The sequence below is a fragment of the Lagenorhynchus albirostris genome, chromosome 10 (assembly GCF_949774975.1).
Source record: "Lagenorhynchus albirostris chromosome 10, mLagAlb1.1, whole genome shotgun sequence".
Classification (NCBI taxonomy): Eukaryota; Metazoa; Chordata; class Mammalia; order Artiodactyla; family Delphinidae; genus Lagenorhynchus; species Lagenorhynchus albirostris.
In genome coordinates this window covers 22,679,498-22,702,819 of record NC_083104.1, presented here as the reverse complement: position 1 = coordinate 22,702,819, position 23,322 = coordinate 22,679,498, and the positions used below count along the sequence as shown (strand labels likewise).

Below are 23,322 nucleotides of genomic sequence, written 5' to 3'. Positions count from 1 at the left end.
CTGGAGGACTTCCTTGGTGGTCCAGTAGGACTCTGCGCTTCCACTCCAGGGGTCATGGGTTTGATCCCTGGTCAGGGAACTAAGATCCTGCATGCCATATGGCATGGTCAAAAATAAAAATTAAAAAGTTAAAAATAAATAAATAAAGTCGCAGTCCTGGGAGGGTGAACAGGTAGGTAGGGGGTTCTTCTCTACGGGGGTTGCTCAGAAACCCAGGTGACAGAGGCTCTGCCACCTTGACCACAAAGCTTCCAAACTACCTGGATCATCACCATCTCAAGCAACAGAAAGGCCCAAGAGCATAAAGGAACCATGTGGGAACCATGCAGTCTTCATAAGCTAGACTTGCCCACACCACATCTAGTCACATTCCACTGGTCTAGAGCTCAGTCACAGGACCAGCTGCAAGGCAGGCTGAGAAACACCATACAGCTGTTCGTCTGGAGAGAAGGAGAGATGGCTTCAATTAAGAGAAAATAGGTTTGACGTGAGTGTTTTTTCTGTGTCAAGACTCTCTTCTGTGTGCTTATTAACACATATTAGGAAAGAAATATGTATCAATTACTTATAAAGCCCATAATTTCAAGGATATAATTGCTTAAGGTGAAGCTTAACTGTGGATTTAACTTTTTAAAGAACAGTGAACAGATTTACAAGAAAAATATTAAACCTATAATACTGTTATTTAAACATCACAAAAACCCCAGAGACAATTCTACTGTTACTCTAACCTAGATGAGGAAATCAAGACACAAAGGCTTAAACCAAATGTCCAAGGCACAAGGCTAGTAAGTGGCTCACACGTCACTTAAATATGGAAGAGACTTGCAGCAGATGCCATCGGTGCGCCACCCGCGTGGCCTCAGATCCCCCCACCATTTTTTGCACGCAGACTCTGGATCCTCTCACTTCCAAAAGCCAGACCCTGTGGCCCTTTGTCATGAGGTACTGAAGCCAACTTGCCCTTAGACATGAAGACCCAGAGTGCCTGGGAATTTACATCCCTATGGGAGGGATGAGGGTACATAAATACCTCAACTCCCCTTCTGCTCACAGGGACAATTCTGAGGTTGTCACACACTTTTCCCAAAGCTGCCCTGTAGAAATAAAGCAAAGTTACCTCCTCAAGACTCAGCTAAATAACACACCCTTCTCAGCCTCCTCCTCCTACAGGTTCAACTTCCCCAATCCTTCCAGATTTTCCTAGGAATACCTCCCCCTAAAATCACTTTCACATGAATCCTTTTCTCAGGATCTGCTACCAGGGAACACAAACTAAAAGAAATCTAAGGGTTATACTGGTTCAAAGTTCCCCAAATGACAATCACTCACACCCAATTCTTGCCATATCCACAGAACACTAATACTATTACCGATTTCTTTATGTGGCTGATTTTAAATTAAAGGACTTTATTTTAAAAGGTTCTTTATATCATTACCCATGCTGTTTGCATTACTAGAAGGTGATACCAATACAATTTAAAAATAAAAGAAATTCAATTCTGGCCAGTCCAGGCATAAAGTTCTGAGCAGAAGATCTTAAAAGTACACTGGCACAGGACCAAATAATTCTCCTTGACAAAATCTCAAGGTTTCAAAGATATTTAAAAGAAGGTAACTTCCTCACTATGTGACTCACTGGTGTTTGATGCTGCATCCCCATGTTACCTAGTCTTGTGTAACGCCAATGGTACGCACCCCACACTAAGGAAGTGTTGCTTTAGTAGCCATTTTACAAAGCTGTGTATGTATCTAGCACATACCACAATTCGTGGTACATAATCGACGTTCAATAAATGTTAAACAGTTTAATGAGTAAACTGAGTCTGAGAAAAACCGAATGTCTTCCCTAAAGCCACACAGTTGATCAGAGGGCCAGAAATAGACACAATTAACATCTTCTTTCCATGCCATCCGCCAGCATCTAGAATCAAGATGTGGTTCATTCCTAAAAACCCACTAAGACGTTTCCTAGATGACTTCATCAACGGCAGTAAATCAATACAAGTATATAGATTTTTACTCTCTTATAATGTTTGTTTCCCCCATTCTCCCCAAAACTCTTTGAGAATTCCATGGAACGTTACTGGCTGATTTTCATCCACTATTTTCTTATTAGCATAACAATGCCCTCTTTTTATTGCTCTCCTTTTCTGACTACTGCTATTACTCCTTTCTTTCTTTCATTATAACCCTCAAAATTGATTTCATTTTTATGTTCATTATTGTTCATTTACAATCAGCTTTTGATTGCATGCTGATTATTCTTAAATTTCAACTTTACACTACTGAACAAAAACAGTGCTTGGTGTTGTGCTTTGATTACAAAATCAGCTGCATTAAGTTATGTAACTGTTTTTTAAAAGGTCTGTAACACAAGTTTTAAAATGTAGTTTTTCTGTTTAACCTTGGATGAGCTATCTGAATAAAAAGAATAGTTAAGAACTGGGTGAGATCAAAAAATAATGAGGTTTATTGTTATTTTATTTAAGCAAAAGAAAAAATACCAGAAATTGACACATCTGAAGAAGTAAGGCTCTGTATCTATTCCAATTTTTTGCTACTGTTCGAAGTATTTCTAGAACTCCTATTTCAGAAGTGGTATCAAAGCCTGTGCCCCATTCCTTAGAATATTCTTTTCTTCTTCCTTTAAATCGATTTCACTTTCAGAAATGGTCAGAGCTTCTCAAATCCAACCATGGTGAATGGGATAGTGGGAAACAATGTTTTGGTTCCAAAACAAGTATAGTAAGCCTATTAAAGCAAGACAACTCGTGGTCATCATTCATGGGCTAGCTTCCCAAGCAGCTATAAAAGGTGATGTACATGTCTACGATAAGCGCAGAGACTCCAAAAATGCCTAGGTGTAAAAGCTCAAGATGAACCAAGCAGCATGCACACCACACAATGCCAAGGGGCACAGTATCCGCTTCCTAGAGCTGCCATAACAAAGTACCATAGACTGGGTGGCTTACACAAGAGAAATGTATTGTCTCACAGTTCTGGAAACTAGAAGTCTGAGATCAAGGGTTCATCTGAGGGTTGATTCCGTCTGACGCTGTGGGGGACAATCTGTAACCATGCCTCTCAGCTAGCTTCTAGTAGTCTGCTGGTACTCTCTGGTGTTCCCTGGCTTATAGAAGCATCACCCTTATCTCTTTTTTTGTATTCAGATAGTATTCTCCCTGCTTGCATTTCTGAGTCTAAATTTCCCCCTTTTATAAGGACCTCAGTCCTATTGGATTAGAGCCCACCCTAATGACCTCCTTTTAACTTGATTATCTCCATAAACACTCCATTTCCAAATAAGGTCACGTTCTGAGGTACCGGTGGTTAGGCCTTCAAGGTATGAATTTTGAAGACACAATTCAACGCACAACAGGCACAACAGAAGAGATCAGTGTGAGTGGCACAGCAAGGAGCTGTGCAGGACAATAGCTGTGACAATAGGGAAGTTGTTTAAAGTCTCTGAACCATGGTTTGTTGCGCTTTAAAATGGGCTTAGCAATGGCAATGAGAGTGCCTACCTCCTGGGTCGCTATGAGGACTCAAAGAGACAATCCTCTTCAGGTGCACAGTACCAGACTTGGCCTAAGGAATGTGCTTGATAAATGTCAGGTGTCTATTTCTACTTGGGCCTAACTTCAGATTATCCCGACAGACACTATTAACAGCCACTGTGTAGGGGAGTCCAAGAAAGGCAGTACAGCTGTATACCCAGAGAGCCCTGGGAAGCCCTCCTGAACACCAAACACCTCTCACTGTAATTGTCCATTTCCCATTGGTCTCCACCACATGTCTGTATGTTCCTTAAAGACAGTAGCTGTCTCATATGCCCAAGCTTCCTACCAACCCACTATCTTCTGGGCCTAATAATGCACCTATTTAAAAAATACCCAATAGAAGGATAAATGATTATGAATATTTAATAAAATATTACCCTTAAAGGTATTTCTTAACAGACATTTTGACCAGATACGGGAAGGTGGAAGCAACCCAAGGGTCCACTGATGAAGGATATAAACAAATGTTATATATACACATATAGCAGAATATTATCCAGCCTTAAAAAGGAAGAAGATTCTGACACATGCTGTTGAACCCGAGTTTGTGGAACTGATGCACCGTGAGACCAAACAAACCAAAACATTGGCGTTTGGAGCAGAGAAAGGTGTATCGCAAGGGCCAAGCAAGGAGGACAGCAGGCTCATGCTCCAAAGACCCGAACTCCTCAGTGGTTTTCAGGGAACAGTTTTTAAAGGCAACATTTGAGGTGACAGCTGCAAGGTGTATGACTTTCTTTTGATTGGTTACTGGTGTGGTAAGAGCGTGGCGTTCTAGGAATCTCATTCATCAACCTTCTGGTTCCGACCAGTCTGGGATCTCAGCATGTAGCTGCCATCCTCCACCTGAGTGGGGGGCCTTAGTTCCTACAGAACAACTCCAAGATATACATCAGATTGCTATGTCCATCCCTTGAGGAGGAACTAGGACCCTGCCTATCACTGCACAATTGTTTCTTGACTGCTTTTCCTTTGTTTCTGTATTCCCTCACTTCCCTAATTAGTAACTGCTTGAATCTGCCCTTTGACACTCAGGGAAGGTACAGGAGGCTGAAGTCTTTTTCCTACAAACAATAAACTGGGGACATGTAAAGGCTTTTGTACCCAGAAAGGCCCTTCAGGACGCTGCTCAGCTTCACTCCCTCTCTCCTTTGATACTCCTCAAGCTTCAGGGGAACAGGTGGGACAAGAAAGGGAATACAGTTTTAGAAAGAGAGGTTAATCATGAACTTGGCAGAGGAACTCGGTTTTATAGGGATTTGGCTTCACACATGCAACAACATGGATGAAACTTGAGAACATTATGCTAAGTGAAATAAGCCAGTCACAAAAAAAAAGTATTTTATGAATCCGCTTATGTAAGATTCTAAAGTAGTCAAATTCATAGAGACAGAGAGCAAAATGCCTGTTTCCAGGGTCTGGGGGGAGAGAAAAATGGAGAATTAGTGTTTCACGGATACAAAAGTTTCAGATGGCGGAAGATGAAAAAGTTCTGGAGACAGATGGTGGTGATGGTTGCAAAACAATGTAAGTACACTTAATGCCACAAAAAGGTACACTTAAAAATAGTTAAAAAGTAAATTTTATATGTTATGTATATTTTACCACAATAAAAAAAGTTATAAATTTAAAAATAAGAAGTATATTCATTTATAATTTTAGTACCTTTAAAAGCGTGGGGAGCAAAAACAAGGTTTCAGAGACATAAAAGGCATGTGCTGGTCCAAACTTTGAATCAAAAAAGCAATTCCTTTGCTACTTGCCTCAACACCCCAAAATTCAATCACAGGGTTGGTGGGTCTGTCCAGTGGTCGGGCTGTCTTTGCGGACCCTGCCCCATGACTGGGAGGGACCAACAAGCCCGGCACAGGGTGCGGACAAGGACACAGCAGGGCAGCTTCCCACTGGCCTCCTCTGCACTGCCCTCCGCCCCCCACCAGGTGTGGGAAGTAAAGATCAAACTAAAGGAAGGGAGGCGCGGAGGCAGGAGCTGGGTGAGTGATGGGAAGTGCATGAACCGAGGCCGAGAGGGTCTTGGTGCTCCGGCCGGGTGTGAGGCCTGAGCCTCTGAGGTGGGAGAGCCGAGATCAGGACATTGGTCCAACAGAGACCTCCTGGCCCCTCGTAATACCAATCGGCGAGTGCTCTCCCAGAGATTTCCATCTCAACGCTAAGACCCAGCTCCACTAAACGCCCAGCAAACTCCAGTGCTGAACACCCCATGCCAAACAACTAGCAAGACAGGAGTACAACCCCACCCATTAGCAGAGAGGCTGCCTAAAATCATACTAAGTTCACAGACACCCCAAAACACACCACCAGACACGGTCCTGCCCACCAGAAACACAAGATCCAGCCTCATCCACCAGAACACAGGCACCAGTCCCCTACACCAGGAAGCCCACACAACCCACTGAACCAATCTTACCCACTGGGGGCAGACACCAAAAACAACGGGAACTACAAACCTACAGCCTGTGAAAAGGAGACCCCAAACACAGTAAATTAAGCAAAATGGGAAGAAAGAGAAATACATAGCGGATGAAGAGCAAGGTAAAAACCCACCAGACCAAACAAATGAAGAGGAAACAGGCAGCCTAAATTCAGAGTAATGATACTAAAGATGATCCGAAATCTTGGAAACAGAATGGAGAAAATACAAAAAACGTTTAACAAGGACCTAGAAGAACTAAAGAGCAAAGAAACAATGATGAACAGCACATTAAATGAAACTAAAACTTCTCTGGAAGGAATCAAGAATAACTGAGGCAGAAGAACTGCAGGATAAGTGGAAGATAAAATAGTGGAAATAACTACCACAGAGCAGAATACAGAAAAAAGAATGAAAAGAACTGGGGACAGTCTCAGAGACCTCTCGGACAACATTATATGCACCAACATTCGAATTATCGAGGTCCCAAAAGAAGAAGAGAAAAAGAAAGGGACTGAGAAAATATCTGAAGGGATTATAGTTGAAAACTTCCCTAATATGGGAAAGAAAATAATCAAGTCCAGGAAGTGCAGAATCCCATACAGGATAAATCCAAGGAGAAACATGCCAAGACACAAATTAATCAAACTATCAAAAATTAAATACAAAGAAAAAATATTAAAAGCAGCAAGGGAAAAGCAACAAGTTAACACACAAGGGAATCCCCATAAGGTTAACAGCTGATCTTTCAGCAGAAACTCTGCAAGCCAGAAAGATGTGGGAGGACATATTTAAAGTGATAAAAGGGAAAAACCTGGGCTTCCCTGGTGGCGCAGTGGTTGAGAGTCCGCCTGCCGATGCAGGGGACACGGGTTCGTGCCCCGGTCTGGGAAGATCCCACATGCCGTGGAGCGGCTGGGCCCGTGAGCCATGGCCGCTCAGCCTGCGTGTCCGGAGCCTGTGCTCCACAGTGGGAGAGGCTACAAGAGTGAGAGGCCCACGTACCGCAAAAAAAAAAAAAAAAAAAAGGGAAAAACCTACAACCAAGATTACTCTACCCAGCAAGGATCTCATTCAGATTTGATGGAGAAATTAAAACCTTTACAGAAAAGCAAAAGCTTAGAGAATTCAGCACCACCAAACCAGCTTTACAACAAATGCTAAAGAAACTTCTCTAGACAGGAAACACAAGAGGAGGGAAAGACCTACAATAACAAACCCAAAACAATTAAAAAAAATGTCAATGGGAACATACATATCGATAATTACCTTACATGTAAATGGATTAAATACTCCAAACAAAAGACACAGACTGGCTGAATGGATACAAAAACAATATCTGTACATATTTTGTCTACAAGAGACCCACTTCAGACCTAGGGACACATACAGACTAAAAGTGAGGGGATGGAAAAAGATATTCCATGCAAATGGAAATCAAAAGATAGCTGGAGTAGCAATTCTCATATCAAACAAAATAGACTTTAAAACAAAGACTATTGCAAGAGACAAAGAAGGACAATACATAATGATCAAGGGATCAATCCAAGAAGAATATATAACAATTGTAAATATTTATGCACCCAACATAGGAGCACCTCAGTACATAAGGCAAATGCTAACAGCCATAAAAGGGGAAACTGACAGTATCACAACATAATAGGGGACTTTACCACCCCAGTTTCACCAATGGACAGATCATCCAAAATGAAAATAAATAAGGAAACACAAGCTCTAAATGACACATTAAACAAGATGGACTTCATTGATATTTATAGGACATTCCATCCAAAAACAACAGAATATACTTTCTTCTCGACTGCTCACGGAACATTCTCCAGGATAGATTGTATCTTGGGTCACAAATCAAGCCTTCATAAATTTAAGAAAACTGAGATCATATCAAGTATCTTTTTCAACCACAGCACTATAAGGCTAGATATCAATTACAGGAAAAAAAACTATAAAAAATACAAACACATGGAGGCTAAACAGTACACTACTAAATAACCAACAGATCACTGAAGAAATCAAAGAGGAAATCAAAAAATGTCTAAAAACAAATGACAGTAAAAACACAACAACCCAAAACCAATGGGATACAGCCAAAGCAGTTCTAAGAGGGAAGTTTAAAGCAATACAATCCTACCTCAAGAAATAAGAAAAATCTCAAATAGACAACCTAACCTGACACCTAAAGCCATTAGAGAAAAAAGAACAAAAAAACCCCCAAAGTTCGCAGAAGGAAAGAAATCATAAAGATCAGATCAGAAATAAATGAAAAAGAAATGAAGGAAACGATAGCAAAGATCAATAAAACTAAAAGCTGGTTCTTTGAGAAGGTAAACAAAATTGATAAACTATCAGCCACTCATCAAGAAAAAAAGGGAGAAGACTCAAATCAATAGAATTAGAAATGAAAACAGAGAAGTAACAAGTGATACTGCAGAAGTACAAAGGATCATGAGAGATTACTACAAGCAACTATATGCCAATAAAATGGACAACCTGGAAGAAATGGACAAATTCTTAGAAGAGCAGAACCTTCCGAGACTGAACTGGGAAGACACAGAAACTATAAACAGACCAATCATAAGCACTGAAATTGAAACCATGAATAAAAATCTTCCAACAAACAAAAGCCTAGGACCAGATGGCTTGACAGGTGAATTCTATCAAACATTTAGAGAAGAGCTAACACCTATCCTTCTCAAACTCTTCCAAAATATAGCAGAGGGAAGAACGCTCCCAAACTCATTCTATGAGGCCACCATCACCTTGATACCAAAACCAGACAAAGATGACACAAAAAAAGAAAACTACAGGCCAATATCACTGATGAACATAGATGCAAAAATCCTCAACAAAATACTAGCAAACAGAATCCAACAGCACACTGAAAGGATCATACACCATGATCAAGTGGAGTTTATTCCAGGAATGCAAGGATTCTTCAATAGATGCAAATCAATCAATGTGATACACCAAATTAACAAACTGAAGGAGAAAAACCATATGATCATCTCAATAGATGCAGAAAAAGCTTTCGACAAGATTCAACACCCATTTATGATAAAAACCCTCCAGAAACTAGGCATAGAGGGAACATATCTCAACATAATAAAGGCCATATATGACAAACCCACAGCCCACATCATCCACAATGGTGAAAAACTGAAACCATTTCCACTAAGATCAGGAACAAACAATGTTGCCCACTCTCACCACTGTTATTCAACATAGTTTTGGAATTTTTAGCCACAGCAATCAGAGAAGAAAAAGAAATAAAAGGAATCCAAATCAGAAAAGAAGAAGTAAAGCTGTCATTGTTTGCAGATGACATAATACTATACATAGAGACTCCTAAATATGCTACCAGAAAACTACTAAAACTATTCAATGAATCTGGTAAAGTAGCAGGATACAAAATTAATGCACAGAAATCTCTTGCATTCCTTTACACTAATGGTGAAAAATCTGAAAGAGAAATTAAAGAAATACGCCCATTTACCATTGCAACAAAAATAATAAAATACCTAGGAATTAACCTACCTAAGGAGACAAAAGACCTGTATGCAGAAAACTGTAAGACACTGATGAAAGAAATGAATGATACAAACAGATGGAGACATATACCATGTTCTTGGATTGGAAGAATCAACATTGTGAAAATGACTATACTACCCAAAGCAATCTACAGATTCAATGCAATCCTTATCAAACTACCAATGGCATTTTTCACAGAACTAGAACAAAAACTTTCACAATTTGTATGGAAACACAAAAGACTCCGAATAGCCAAAGCAATCTTGAGAAAGAAAAATGGAGCTGGAGAAATCAGGCTCCCAGTCTTCAGATTGTACTACAAAGCTACAGTAAGCAAGACAGTATGGTACTGGCACAAAAACAGAAATATAGATCAATGGAACAGGATAGATAGCCCAGACATAAACCTATGCACTTATTTTTGATAAAGGAGACAAGAATATACAATGGAGAAAAGACAGCCTCTTCAATAAGTGGTGCTGGGAAAACTGGACAGCTACATGTAAAAGAATGAAATTAGAACACACGCTAACACCATACACAAAAATAAACTCAAAATGGATTAAAGACCTAAATGTAAGGCCAGACACTATAAAACTCTTAGAGGAAAACATAGGTAGAACACTCTATGACATAAATCACAGCAAGATCCTTATCTAAAAGTTAACTCTGTAAGTTTTCCCCCACATTAAAATATTTTATATAAAATAGCTATAAAATCAATTTTATATCACTCATAAAAACCTCACCCTAAACGTATAAGAAACAAAAAAGAAAGCATCCATTATACTCACAACATGCCTGCTAGGAGTTCTGGAATTGGTACTCCAATCCTAACAGCACACTGTGATTCTGTGATTTATAATAAATATATATTTGGTCTTCATCCCCAGTCCTTGTACTGAGCTCTCAAAACCCTTGGAATTTCTTAAGTGAAGAGAGTGATAAAGGTGTCTTTGTTAAATGAAAGAGACAACTTTTGAAAAGCCACTAGGTAACCTAAGGATGGGGGTTGGTTGCCAGGGGAACCAGCCTAGTGATTAGAGGGTAGGGACTTTCAGTCCTCCTCCTCCACCTCAGGGGAGGGGACAGGAGCTAGAGATTAAGTTAAATCACTGAAGGCCAATGATTTAATCAATCTTGCCTATGTAATAAAGCCTCCATAAAAATCCCTGTACCAGGAGACTCAGAGAGCTCCGGGGGTGGTGAACATGTGGAGATTCAGAGAGAGTGCTACGCTCTATAACCCTCTCTACACACCTTGCCCAGGGCATCTCTTCCATCTGGCTGTTAGTGAGTTATATAGCCTTTTACAATAAACTGGTAACCTAGGAAGTAAAATGTTTCTCTACATTCTGTGAGCCACTCTAGCAAATTAATGGAACCTGTACAAGTGACAATGTAGACTTGATATTGGCCTCTGAAGTGGGGTGGGGGCAGTCTTGTTGGACTGTGCCCTTAACTTGTGGAATCTAATGCTATTTCCATGTCAACAATGTCAGAATTTAGTTGGACTGTAGGACACCCAGCTGGTGGAGAACTGCTTGGTGGTATTGGAAAACCCATACACTAGAACTGATGTTAGAATCTACACCCTTAGGCTCAGCCTCCCCAAAAACCAGTCACAAGACTTCTGCTTCCATTTCAAGCTAATCTCCTCAACACTCAGCCATTCAATCCGTAATCATTTTTAAATTAGGATAATCTGTTTACAACTTCACTATCTCAAAACTTATTTAGTTTTTCTAATTAGCCATATAGCACATTTTTTCATGCTAATTATAAAAAGGTTAAAAACTGAAAAAATATTTCTTTTCCCTGTATTGTTGGTTTTCAATTTTAATGATACATCACTTTAAAAAGAGTTCTGAACCTTAACAAAGAAACATTCACCATTAATAGTTTATTCGCTTAATGAAAAATAATTAATAACTCTCAGCTTTCTTTATATTACTTATTAAAGGTCTATGTAAGCCCTAAGGCTGGTATAAGAGTGCATATTAAATGTGGTTTTCCTCCCCTTCTTTTCAAAGTTAAGTTAACCCAAATATGTCCTTCAAAGTCCAGGTGGTCATTTGGACAGCAATTAGGAGAGCATTAGCAGAAGATAGTGACATCAAACAAAAGATAAAGATAGTTTCCTTATAAAAATGTGAAGAGATCTCCACTGATAAGGTGAAAACAGTAAATTTTCTGATAAAGCTAAATGGCTGGTCTCCACTCCCAATCTGGGGCTAAGTGCACGAAAGTCCTTTTCCCAAGGGACTTCATTGTAGTCCTCCACTCCGGACACCAATAAGGCACTACAGAGAGCCTCTCTCTCCTTCCATGTCATTTCCCCAACTTGACTGTTCTAATCCCCTACTTTGCTTACATTGCTCATCTCCCTTGCAAGTTGCAATGTTGAGGGGGTTTAGGAGGAAGGCAGGGAAAACACTGAAGGAGGCTTTTTACAAAAATTAAGCCTTTCTGTTTATTACTTATGTAACCGTAACTTAATTATATATTTATTATATATATTTAATATATTTTAATTAACCATTTTCAATTAGTGTATTTTAATTAATATATTTTGATGTTTTATTTAATCTATTTTACTTAAATAGTATATTTTATTTAATCAACACATGTAAGTTAAATGTGATTTAATCATATTATGTAATGATTTAATTAACTATGATTTAACTACAATTTTTTCTTCTGAGAACATCCCTTTTATTTTTTTATGTTTATTTATTTATTTATTTTCTCATCAGTCATCCATTTTATACACATCACACATCAGTGCATACGTGTCAATCCCAACCTCCCGATTCATCACATATTATGTAATATGATTTAATTAACTATGATTTAACTACAATTTATTAAAGCTAGTGACAATAATACCAAAACCAATAACTAAAATTTACTGATCATCTAGGGCACGGTGCTAAGATGATATGCATGGCCTCAGTTAATCCTCACTGTAACTCTGGGAGGTGAATACTGTAGCTCCCTACATTTTACAGATGAGAAAACTGAGGCACAGAAATTTCATCAAGTTTAAGAATGAACAATTTTGCACCACTCTAATGTACCACCGGGAAAAACCTGCCAATCAATCTATGACACAACTGTAAAACACATCCATATGTCAGAGATGCTGAAATGTGAAAAAGAAAAAAGTGTGTCTTGCAATGAAATACCTAAGTAATTTTCAGAAGGTCACAAATCTACTAAGTGTTGCAAGCAAGATTTGAACACAGGCAGTCTGGTTCCAGTCCTGGTTTATGCCTATTATCCTGGCATAATTATTAACAGTGCTCCCTTTTAACTATCAAAAGTGCCCCAGTTTTAAGATAAAATATAGTCTTCATACTCATGGTTTAAATGAAATAAACCCTGTGCTCCGAGTCCCACCTCACTGCACCAGGGACTAATGTGCGAGCCAGCATCCTCTGCAGGTGGCTTCAAGGAAGTCCTGCCCAATATGGCAGTTTTTTATTGAGTGGTGGCAAAAGGACCCAAACAAATCCCCTTTGGGAAGCATAAAGTGGAAGTGAACCAAGAGAAGTTGGGCTATTTCAACTCAGAATATTGCTCCAAGCAAAGCTGAGGAAGTACTCCAGGGCCATATGAAGCCTATTGTCTACATTTGTCTTGGAAACACTCACTTGGCTATTTGGGTGGACAAGCTGACTTCCCATGATACCCCATTTTCCCAATTAATAATTCTCTCCTGAGAATTATTTTAGTTATGATCATAAGAAAGCGGTCTAAAACAAGGGCCACTGCCATGATCTTAATCTCTGATAAATTAATCTAACTAAGACCAGCCAAGTGAATAGTAAGAAGATCTTCAGAAATTTGGGAATGTGAAAAAGGAAACAAAGCAAACGTGAACATGTGTACTTGGAGAAAAGAAGATGGACAAGTTAGCAGCAGTTCATGAAGGAACTCTAAATGGATCAGGCCACCCCACCAACACTGCACTCAGAGCCCTCCTACTCAGGGGGCCATGGTGCTGCTCCTCTCCAAGACCTCCCCACCTCAGCCACAGGTGGTAAGGTGGAGGTGGACACCTTAAAAAGAAACAGCCAGTCTTTCAGCTGGCCAGTGACCCGAACGTAAGTGCAAAACGATGAGCTAGACTGATGAGATGTTCTTGTTATTAGAACTGTGACATTCTGAGAGACAGAAGCTGAATGATGTGTTAGGGTTAGGAAGCTGGAGGGGGCCCAGGAATGGACAAAGTTATGGGCAGGTACAAGTTATAGAGAAATGGTACCACGAGCTAGCCACCAGTTAACACAACAGAAGAGGCACAGAGGAGCCAACACCAAGGAACATTAGTCTTGAGTTCCAGTATGTGTCCCTTTCAAAAAACCATTTTTTTTCCCCTTAAGAAAAGTCCAAGGAGATCTTTCAATCAAAGAAGCCTTAATAATCAACTGCATGACCCACATAAGACTGAGAGCACAAAAGGAAATATCTAAGCCAGACTGCACGATTCCACCAGGGCCCAGAACGTTGTGAACGCGGGTAAGGGAGTCTTGGAGCTTTGGAAAGCTCCTCACTGCGCTCAAGTTTAGAAACGTCCACTTTGCAAGCCTGACATATTTATGGGTCTTTCTATTTCTCTTCTTTTATTTGCCTGTTCTTGTTCTACAACCATAACAGCATGTCCAGGGAACACTTGGGCACAAGGACGGAGCACATGGTCCCACAGCAAAGACAAGCAGGGATCTTTTATAACAACGGTAGCTCCTCACACCGTCTCTGCTCAGGGATGGTACACAGCCTTTTATCACCTTTTTGGTATATGGCAGTGGAGAGAACCAGCAATGGGGACTCAGCAGGGAAAGCATGAATCCTGTCCAGCTTCTTTCCTAAATAATGCCAATCTTTCTCTTCTATCCCCACTGCCATCATTTAGTCCATTTTAGTTAGGAGGACCATATATCAGCTTTCCAGGCACAGTCTGGGTTTCTGCTATACCTGCTGGTGTAATTATTCACAGTGCTCACGTTCACTCTCAAAAGTATCCTGATTTGGCAAAAAATTATGTGGTCATCCTGATTTTGATCCAAACCCCCATCTTCCACTTCGTGCACCACTGGAGAAAAAAAAAACTGTCACTCAATCTGTGACACAAGTGTACAAACATATGCAGTTTTCAGAGATGTTGAAATGTGAAAAAGAAAAAAAGTGAGTCTTGTAATAAAATATGTAAGTAATTGTCACACATCACAAAGATAACCAGTACTGAGGGCAAGATTTAAACCCAAGCAGTGTGATTCCAGTCCTGGTTTATGCCTATTATTGTGGCATAACTACTACTGGCACTGAATTAGTACAACAGTCACCTGAACGATTTCCATTCTTAATCCTCCAACCCTTTCCACACTGTATGAAGAAAGAATACTCTGAAGCATAAAACGGCTCCTGCCACTCCTCTGTCTAAAACCCTTCAATGGGGGCTTCCCTGCTGGCACAGTGGTTAAGAATCCGCCTGCCTATGCAGGGGACACGGGTTCAAACCCTGGTCTGGGAAGATCCCACATGCCATGGAGCCACTAAGTCCGTGCGCCACAACTACTGAGGCTGTGCTTTAGAACCACAACTACTGAGCTCACTACTGAGCCACAACTACTGAGCCCACAACTACTACTGAGCCCACGTGCCACAACTACTAAAGCCCGCGCACCTAGAGCCTGTGCTCTGCAACAAGAAGCCACTGCAATGAGAAGCCCACACACAGCAACGAAGACCTAACACATCCAAAAAATAAAATTTAATTTTTTTTTAAATTAGCCCCTATTAAAACCCTTCAATGGCTCCCCACTGCCCTCAAGAACCAACCTTGACTCCATTACCAGACTCACAAGATCAGCAAAATTTTGCCCCTGCATATGTCTCCAGCCTCATCTCTCACTGCTCCCCCACCTCTAACTCCACAAAGCAGCCCTCCTGAAATTCCTCAGGGTCCTCAAGTCACAACCCTGGGACTAAGACAGCCTAGAAATGGAAATAGGGTAAGCACATGGAGAAATGGATAGGGGTAGAAAAGGAGATGCCAGACTCCCATCCCACCCCCACTCACAGGACCCAAACTCAGACCTATTCCTTAAGCTTTGCCATGTCTCCAATATCGACTCAAACACTACATCAAACCCCTCTAATTTTAAAATAAAAGTAAATGTTAGAGGTAAGTGTTAGAAATCTATGCTTTTGTGATTAGTATCTACGTGCTATTCTTTTGGAATCATTTCTAGAAAGGGGCAAAAGCTGGCCACGTAATCAGCACGCTGACCAAAGTCTGAACTCAAAATACCAGGAAACTCCACCCTCTATCACCATCCCCCAAAACTCAACCTCCAAAGGAAATGCAATTTCACAATTTCTCCAGCACTCCTGAAACCTGAAGGCAGTCCTGTGCACAGGGCAGACAGTGAAGGGCATGTGCCAGTTGCCCTTGCGTACATGTTATGAGTACAGTCTAGTGTTTGGGTGTCCCCCCACCTCAAACTTTTGATGCATAAGTGGTCCAGAAGCCATAGCTACTAAGTCAACACCAAGATGTGCAAACATTTCTGGAACAAGCAACATCCAGGATGGTGCAACTGAGTTCCCCACACAACCCTCCCCACTGCCACCTCAGGCCTCACCAGACCTTCACCCCACCTGTGGAATAATGAAGATAACTGGGGCCCAGGAGACAGGGCTTGAACTCTCTGAGCCTCAAGTTCCCTAGATGTAAACTGAGAATAATCACCTCTATTTCAAGTCCTTGATGCAGGATTAAGTGAAATAAACCATTTGGAAACACCAAGCCAGCACCTAACCCTGACATGGCAGCAAACACTAAATGCTTATCAAATCTGGGAAAGGAAAACTATTCTGGCTTGATAAAGCCAAAAAAAAAAAAAAGTTCAAGTAAATGTAGCTTCAAATTTACTGCAAGAGAAATAATCTCTCTGAGCCTACTATCTAACCATAATGTCAGACATCATGCATATCATCTTATTTAATCTTTGTAACTATCTGTAAGAATTATCTCCTTTCAGAGAACAATAAATTGAGGTTCAGTCAAGTTCAATAATTAGTAGAGCAAGAACCTGGCAGACCCAGAATTTGAACTTAGTCCTATTTGAACAAAGAACCATACCCTTTTCTCCTCACTGTTTCCCAGACCCTGGAGCCAGAGGAGGGAGTCAGATAAGAGCCTGATAAGAGTCAGATAAGAGGACAATCATGCAGTGTTGATTAGTCCACCTAAGTCGGCATAAGTGCAAAGACCAAGCTGCCCATTACTCAGGGACAAAGAAAGGGGGAAAGGTCAGCAATCAGCATAACGGGACAGTTCAGCTCAAAAAGGACCCTTTGGCAATGTAACTTAATGTTTTAACAGCATAAGTAACTTATCAGCATGAGGCAGGTGACTCCCTGGCCCTGTGATTTTAAGCAGGTTATTTAGTATGACCCTTCTATGCCTCTGTTCTGTTATTCGTAACATGAAGACAGTACAATCTCCCCTGCAGTAACATTGTTAAGGGTTAAGGAAATAATGTGCAGACATCACTTTGCACAGGGTCTGTCACATATGAAATGCACAGTCCTATTATTTTGAAAGTCCTTTCACAACGAGACTTTCTATAGCCCTTTCCTTCCTCATTTGCCTAAAGTATCTGCATCAACCCTCATCTCTGTTACTTACCTGCCTCTCATTTCTCTGTGTACCCCACGCATTCATTTAGACCACAAAAGCTTACTGAATACCTGGTCAGGCAGGCTGGGGAAATAGCAGTGCATAAGAAAAATCTTTGCCCTCATAGAGCTTACATTCTTACATTTGTGGGGAAGGAAGTCAGACAGAGAATAAAACAAACAAACAAAAAACACATAATAAACCACCAGGTAAAGTGTTAAAATGCAGGCAAGGGGCAGAAAATAATCTCTGGGGAGAAAGTGAGTCAGATAAGATAATTAGGGAACGCCCTGTGGGAAGACCACTTTGAATCAGAAAACTGAATGATGGGATAGAGCAAGGCCTGAGATCAGAAGGAACAGTGTTTCAGACAGGGAAACAGCAAGTGCCCCATGCAAGACCACGCACAGTGTCACAGAAGACTAAGCACATAGCTCTACTGATCTCGCGATGCTACTGTATAATTTTTGGTTTACCCGCCAATTTTGCCACTAGACTATGAGCCCCCTGAGGGTGGGGCTGTGTATCTTCCCTGCATTCACTCACTCATAGAACTCACTTATTAAAGGTATCTATATGCCCAGCATTCTCTAAAGCACTAGATTTACAGTGAAGAATTAATCAATATAGTCTCTGCCTTCAAGGAGCTTCCAACAAATGGCACTGGGCAAAGACTAAGCACTGAGAAAATATTTACTAAGTGAACAATATGTGCTTGATGTTCAGTTATCTAGTTCTATACCATGCCAAATTGTGGGCTTTCTACAGCTCTTCTTTCCTTCCTCATTTGCCAAAAAGATCGCCACTAGCTCTTCACTTCTGTTACTCACCTGCCTCTCCTCCATACCAAACTGTTCCCAATGACTCCTCTAATCTCCCCATCTTCTCTCTCCCCTCTGCCTTTGCCCACAGTCCACTCCACCTGGCATGCCTTCCCCTGCATCTTCTTTACCAGACTAATTCTAGTGTCATTTCCCCAAATTTCATTAGTATACTGACGTTACCACTTGCTCAAACGTGTAGAAATCTCTAAATTTCTTCAGACAAAACGTTTTCATCAAGTAACAGAAAATGATGGGTGCACAGGTAGCAAAGGACAATTCCAGATTGAGTGAATAGTAAAAAGAGTTGAAAGACAAATGATCTGAAGTTGCATATGTAATTTCTTTTCCTCCCCAAAATACGAGATATGTCAGTGAGTTTCTGGGCGTTGTGCTTACAGAATTGGGCCAGGATACAAGGGCAGCAAAAGTCTCACTACCATGGGTCTGTGTACTCATCCATGAAAGAAGTGTTTCATTTACAGTAAACAAAACCAATTTGGGACAAGAGCTATCATTTACAGGTCTTCCCCACACAGAAGTCAGTAGTTTAGCAACTAAATTATTTGAGATGAATTTCCTTTTCTGACAGCAGAAATTGCAAGTGCACTTCATTTATAAAAGAAAAGAGTCAGATATTTATTCTTCTAGGCAAGAAGGCAGATAAAGGTGAGTCACAACTTCCAATGCAGCCTCCACAGCCATAGTTAGCTGACAGAAACTTGCACGTAAGCTTCAGTCCTTCACTTCTAAAAGCCAGGCATCCATCTTTCTCCTCTCACTTCTGGAAAGAACAGAAAATTAAGCTGGAGTCATCTATTCTGAGATACACAACAGCAGGGACCGGGTTTTGGTTTCCTTCAACAATACACATTCCTCCCTGAGTTCCTGGACAGAAGCTCTGGGCTTTGTAGAGAACCACACAACAAGGATTCTACAACTAGGGGCCTGAGGGGCAGTGTTTCCCACAATGTCTTTGCTTCATCTACAACAGAACAGCTTTGTTAACTTCACCCAGCCATTATGAGAGGGGAAATGCACTAAAAGGCAAAATACCACGATCAGATTATCACTAACCATTTAAATTCAGTGCCCTCAGCCAAGACTTCCCCTAAGACGTAACTAATGTAACAGGCTCATCTCTGTGCCCAACATGGCTGTGCCTTGCTGTATTGTGCTATCTATAATAGGGAGTGCACTGTACAGTAATTACATGCCTGGTCTTTGGCAGCCGGACTGGGATTCAGCTATTTTTTACTAGCTGAGTAACTCTGGGCAAAGCACTCTAAGCTTTTAAAAACTCTTTATCAGACCCTACAGGTCCCCACTTGATCCAGCCCCTGCCTACCTCTCAGACCATGACTAGTACTGTCACTTTCCACCTCTTTAACTGTCTGGATATGTTGAGTTCAGGTCCCACCTCAGGGCCTTTGCACTTGCTGTCCTCTCTTCACGAGTGTCACCTGGCTGGCTACTTTTCATTAATCAGGTCTCAGTTCAAATGTCAAAAAGTCACCTCCAGGATCTCACAAACATAATGTTGATTATGTGAGTATGCACTCATATAATCCATTGTATAATTCCATTTACATAAAGTACAAAAAGGAACTAAACCAGTGTATGGTGGCGTAATTCAGGGGACTGGCTACTCTTTTCTGGGTAGGAGTAGTGACGGGAAGGAGCACCAGGGGGCCCTCTGGGTTGCTGCTAAATGATTAATTTCTTGATATGGATCTGATCTCCTGGGCATGTTCAGTTTGTGCAAACTCATCAAGCTGTTCACTTATAATATGTATATTTTTATTACACGTGTTACAATGCAATGTCGAATTGGTTTTCCTGGATCACCTAATCTATGACCCACCATCTTGGCTAAGCTATTCATTCTCCAGCCCATGACCTTGTTTTATTTTCTTCATAGCATTTGTCACTGGCTGAAATCATTTTCATTATTGTTTATGTATGTACAGTCTAGCCCTTCCCCACCCCCATTAAAATATAGTATCATGTGGCCAAGATCTCTGCCTGCCTTGTTTACTATCCCCAAATATCAGTACCTATAGAGTCTTGTTCTAGGTATAAGCTGAATAGAGAAATATATGTAAAATAAGAAATGGCAAAAGGGTGGCCCTTTAAGGATATAACATCAATTGAAAGTCAAAACAGAGAAGCCAGCAGCAGAAGAAATAAAAAATGTCAATGACATTTAGCATCAGGAGTATGTGTCAAATGTTAAATTTAACATCGAGGAGGGGGTACATAAAGTGTTATTCTTTGGCACCTCTGTGAGAGTGGTTAAAGTGACTTCTCACAGCAGAAACTGGGTCATTTATCTCTGTACACACAAGAATTTTGCATAAGGCCTGGTACAAAGAAGGTCTGAGCCAAGAAGAGTAGCAAGAGATTTCTGAGACGCTTGGTGAGGATTCTTAAGTTTCCAAGAAAAAGAGGGTCATATTCAACTGTAATGTCTGCCATGGGCAAGGGAGTAGGTAGGCACAACATACATGCAGAGGTAGGTGGAGCAGATACAAAGAAGCATTCAAGAATATGAAAAGGGTTCCTTACAAATCACAAACAATACTCACCTACTTTTATTGCCAATTCTAAGATGTTTATAAAGAAAAAATTAAAATGTGTCAGTAGTGTTGGTGACTTGGACGTTACATAGTAACTTTATGCTATGCAGAGTAACCTACATGCTGATATAACTTATTTTCATGAGGAAATTTACACCACAGCCTGGTATAATGGAAACTGAAAAGTAAACCTTTAATCTGTAATCAGTTCTGCCACAAACTCTCTTTATAACCTTAAACAAGTCCTTTAACTTTAGTGCTCAATTTTTCTACCTGTGAAATAAGCTAGTTGGATCTGATGTTGCGAACACCCATTTCCAGTTCTTGAACACTGTGTACTATTCCTGACTTAAAAAAAAACAAACTCATTTCCTAAGCTTATGTTCACAGGACAATACGCCATCCACAAGTATGTAAATCAAAGTTACTAGATGCAGTGAGGTAGGAGATCCTTTTACCCAGTCTTCTTGCCAGACCAAGGGTATCACCCACTCAGATTCTCTACAGTGTTGTGTTCAGACTCCCATTTGTTGGTAAGGCAAGAAGCCCTATCATACTTCAGCTAAACAGTTGGATTTCTCAGCACAATTATTTCCTTTGCTTGAGTTTTCACTGCCTTAGGCACCATGTTTCCCATCAATTCAAGTCTACTCTCATAGTTAGCACCACAGTTCTTGTTTTTTTCTAACACTTAAATAATGAATAGAACTTGATCACCTGGAGGTATTCTCCTTACTCTATTACAACAGTTATTAGTTATTTTAATTAGACAAAACCACCATTCCTTTTGCTATCCCACCATACTGTCAAGTGCCTATTAAAGATATTACAGTAATAAGTTATTAGCACCTTTTAACTTTACATTAACAAAAACAGACAAATGAGAAGTCAGGAAATGAAAGAAGGATAAAAAAAAAACCTTTCCAATGTCATAATTAACCAAAGCTTAGAGTAACTCAAAAAATCATTAGTAGCTATCTTTCAATTTTTAAAAAATATATACTATGCATATCCTAGTTAAAACTGCAGGAGTGATCATTTGTCTCCCATCAATTAAAGATGGGAAAACGGACAAGGACGATGCTCTGCTGTGGATGAGCCCCACACCATCCTTTCTTTAAAAGAGGGGCGATATTACTCATGGAGAATAAGAAGTCCAGTGGTTGATCACTTGTCCATGAGTCATCACCAACTCATAACTCCCCAAAGACCTTTTGACTACTGTGACTCTTGCCACCTGCAGAACGTATTGATCAAATCTACAGGAAGCCAAGTTCTAATAGCTATTCAGCATCCACCACTGGCCCTCCTAGGTTTTTATTCTCTTGAAACAAGGAGAAAGAGGACAGGGCCAATGCTCTGATGTGTTTCAGTGCTGGGACTGATTGCTCACTGAACTGAGGGAGAGCGTTTCCCATCTTTCTCCTTGACCCCCTCATTTCACTAACTCAAGCACCACTACCCACCCCCACAAGTCTGCAGAAGCAGGCAGCCTGCAGAGAGCTCACTCCAGGAGGTGAGTTACAAAACCAGCAAGGCTGAGTTGGGTTTCTAGGCACCTTCATCATGTGGCCTAACAAACAGGCTCAAGAGAGAGACAGTTCAGAAGCAGCACTGGCAAAGCAGGTAACTGAGGACAAACAAATGTTGCCTGCCATTTTAGTAAACAAGAGTGTTGCTTGCCATCAAGTCAGCAGTCACTGCAGCCACCGGAGACAGTGCACCCTGAGGGGAATTCAGGATGCAGAAAAACAGGATACAGGCCCTAGAGAGTTAAGATGCAAATCAAAGGAATAACTTCAATAAGCCCAGACTCTTACACCTTCCCAAATTGAGCAAAGCATTAAAATTACTACCTTGACATATGATATTTGTGACTAGCCCTAATCTTTTGATGTTCCACTACAAGTTTTTTTTTTGTTTTTTTTTCAGCCAAAACTCCCATATATCCTGGCTCCTCCCTTACCTCTTTGGAACAGTTCCTCAGAGCTATCCAGAAACTTCCCCAGGATACAACCCTCAATAATGCCTCCAATAAAATATATTTCCCAACTTTCAGGCTGTGCATTTTTTTTCTGTCGACATAATAACACCTCAGGACTCCAAAACCCAGTCCCAGGGACTTTTCGTTAACATGCCTGCAGCGCCTGGTACAGGGCCAGGCGCCCTCCGCAGCGCTAGGGTAACCCACGTCAGCGACAACTGAGAGCTGGGTGGCTCTCACTCCGGGGTGGCCCGGACTGTCATTCCCCGCTCCGCCTGGGACCCCCGACACCTGAAGCGGGGTGGGGGTGGGGGGATGCTGGGGTCTCTCGTGCGCCCCCGGGCGCAGCACCGCGCGTCCCCTCCACAGGTGCGGCGCCCTAGCGGCCGCGCACCGGGGCCAGGAGGAGGTGGACAGACAAGGACAGGAGGGCATCACTGGCTGCTCCAGGCTCCCACCAAGAGGCCCGCTCACCTGGGACCTGGCCGCCAGGAGCGGGGACCGGAGCGCCAGGTCTCTCAGTAGTTTCCAGGCCTGCGCCACCACAGGGGCCGCCATCTTAACCAGAAAACTTGCGCGGAGAGCCAGGCGGGCCGCGGCAAACCAGGCAGGGCGCGGCGAGGGCGGGAAAGGGAAGGGAGGGGCGGGGCGGGGGCGGGGCCCGGCCGCCCCTCCCGCACCGCCCCCTCCACCCGGGCCCGCCTGCTA

General features: G+C 41.4%; 1 protein-coding gene across 3 annotated transcripts in view; it reads right to left on the bottom strand.

The window, feature by feature from the left end:
* Positions 1-23,228, bottom strand: part of SUCLG2 (succinate-CoA ligase GDP-forming subunit beta) — a 261,378-nt gene extending 238,150 nt beyond the window's left edge. For all 3 annotated transcript variants that reach the window (XM_060161381.1, XM_060161383.1, XM_060161382.1), the window contains exon 1: positions 23,089-23,228. In XM_060161381.1, coding sequence (XP_060017364.1) covers positions 23,089-23,172 — 84 coding nt within the window. In that variant the 5' untranslated portion in view covers positions 23,173-23,228. The remainder of the gene's footprint in view (positions 1-23,088) is intronic.
* Between the last annotated feature and the right edge of the window lie 94 nt (positions 23,229-23,322).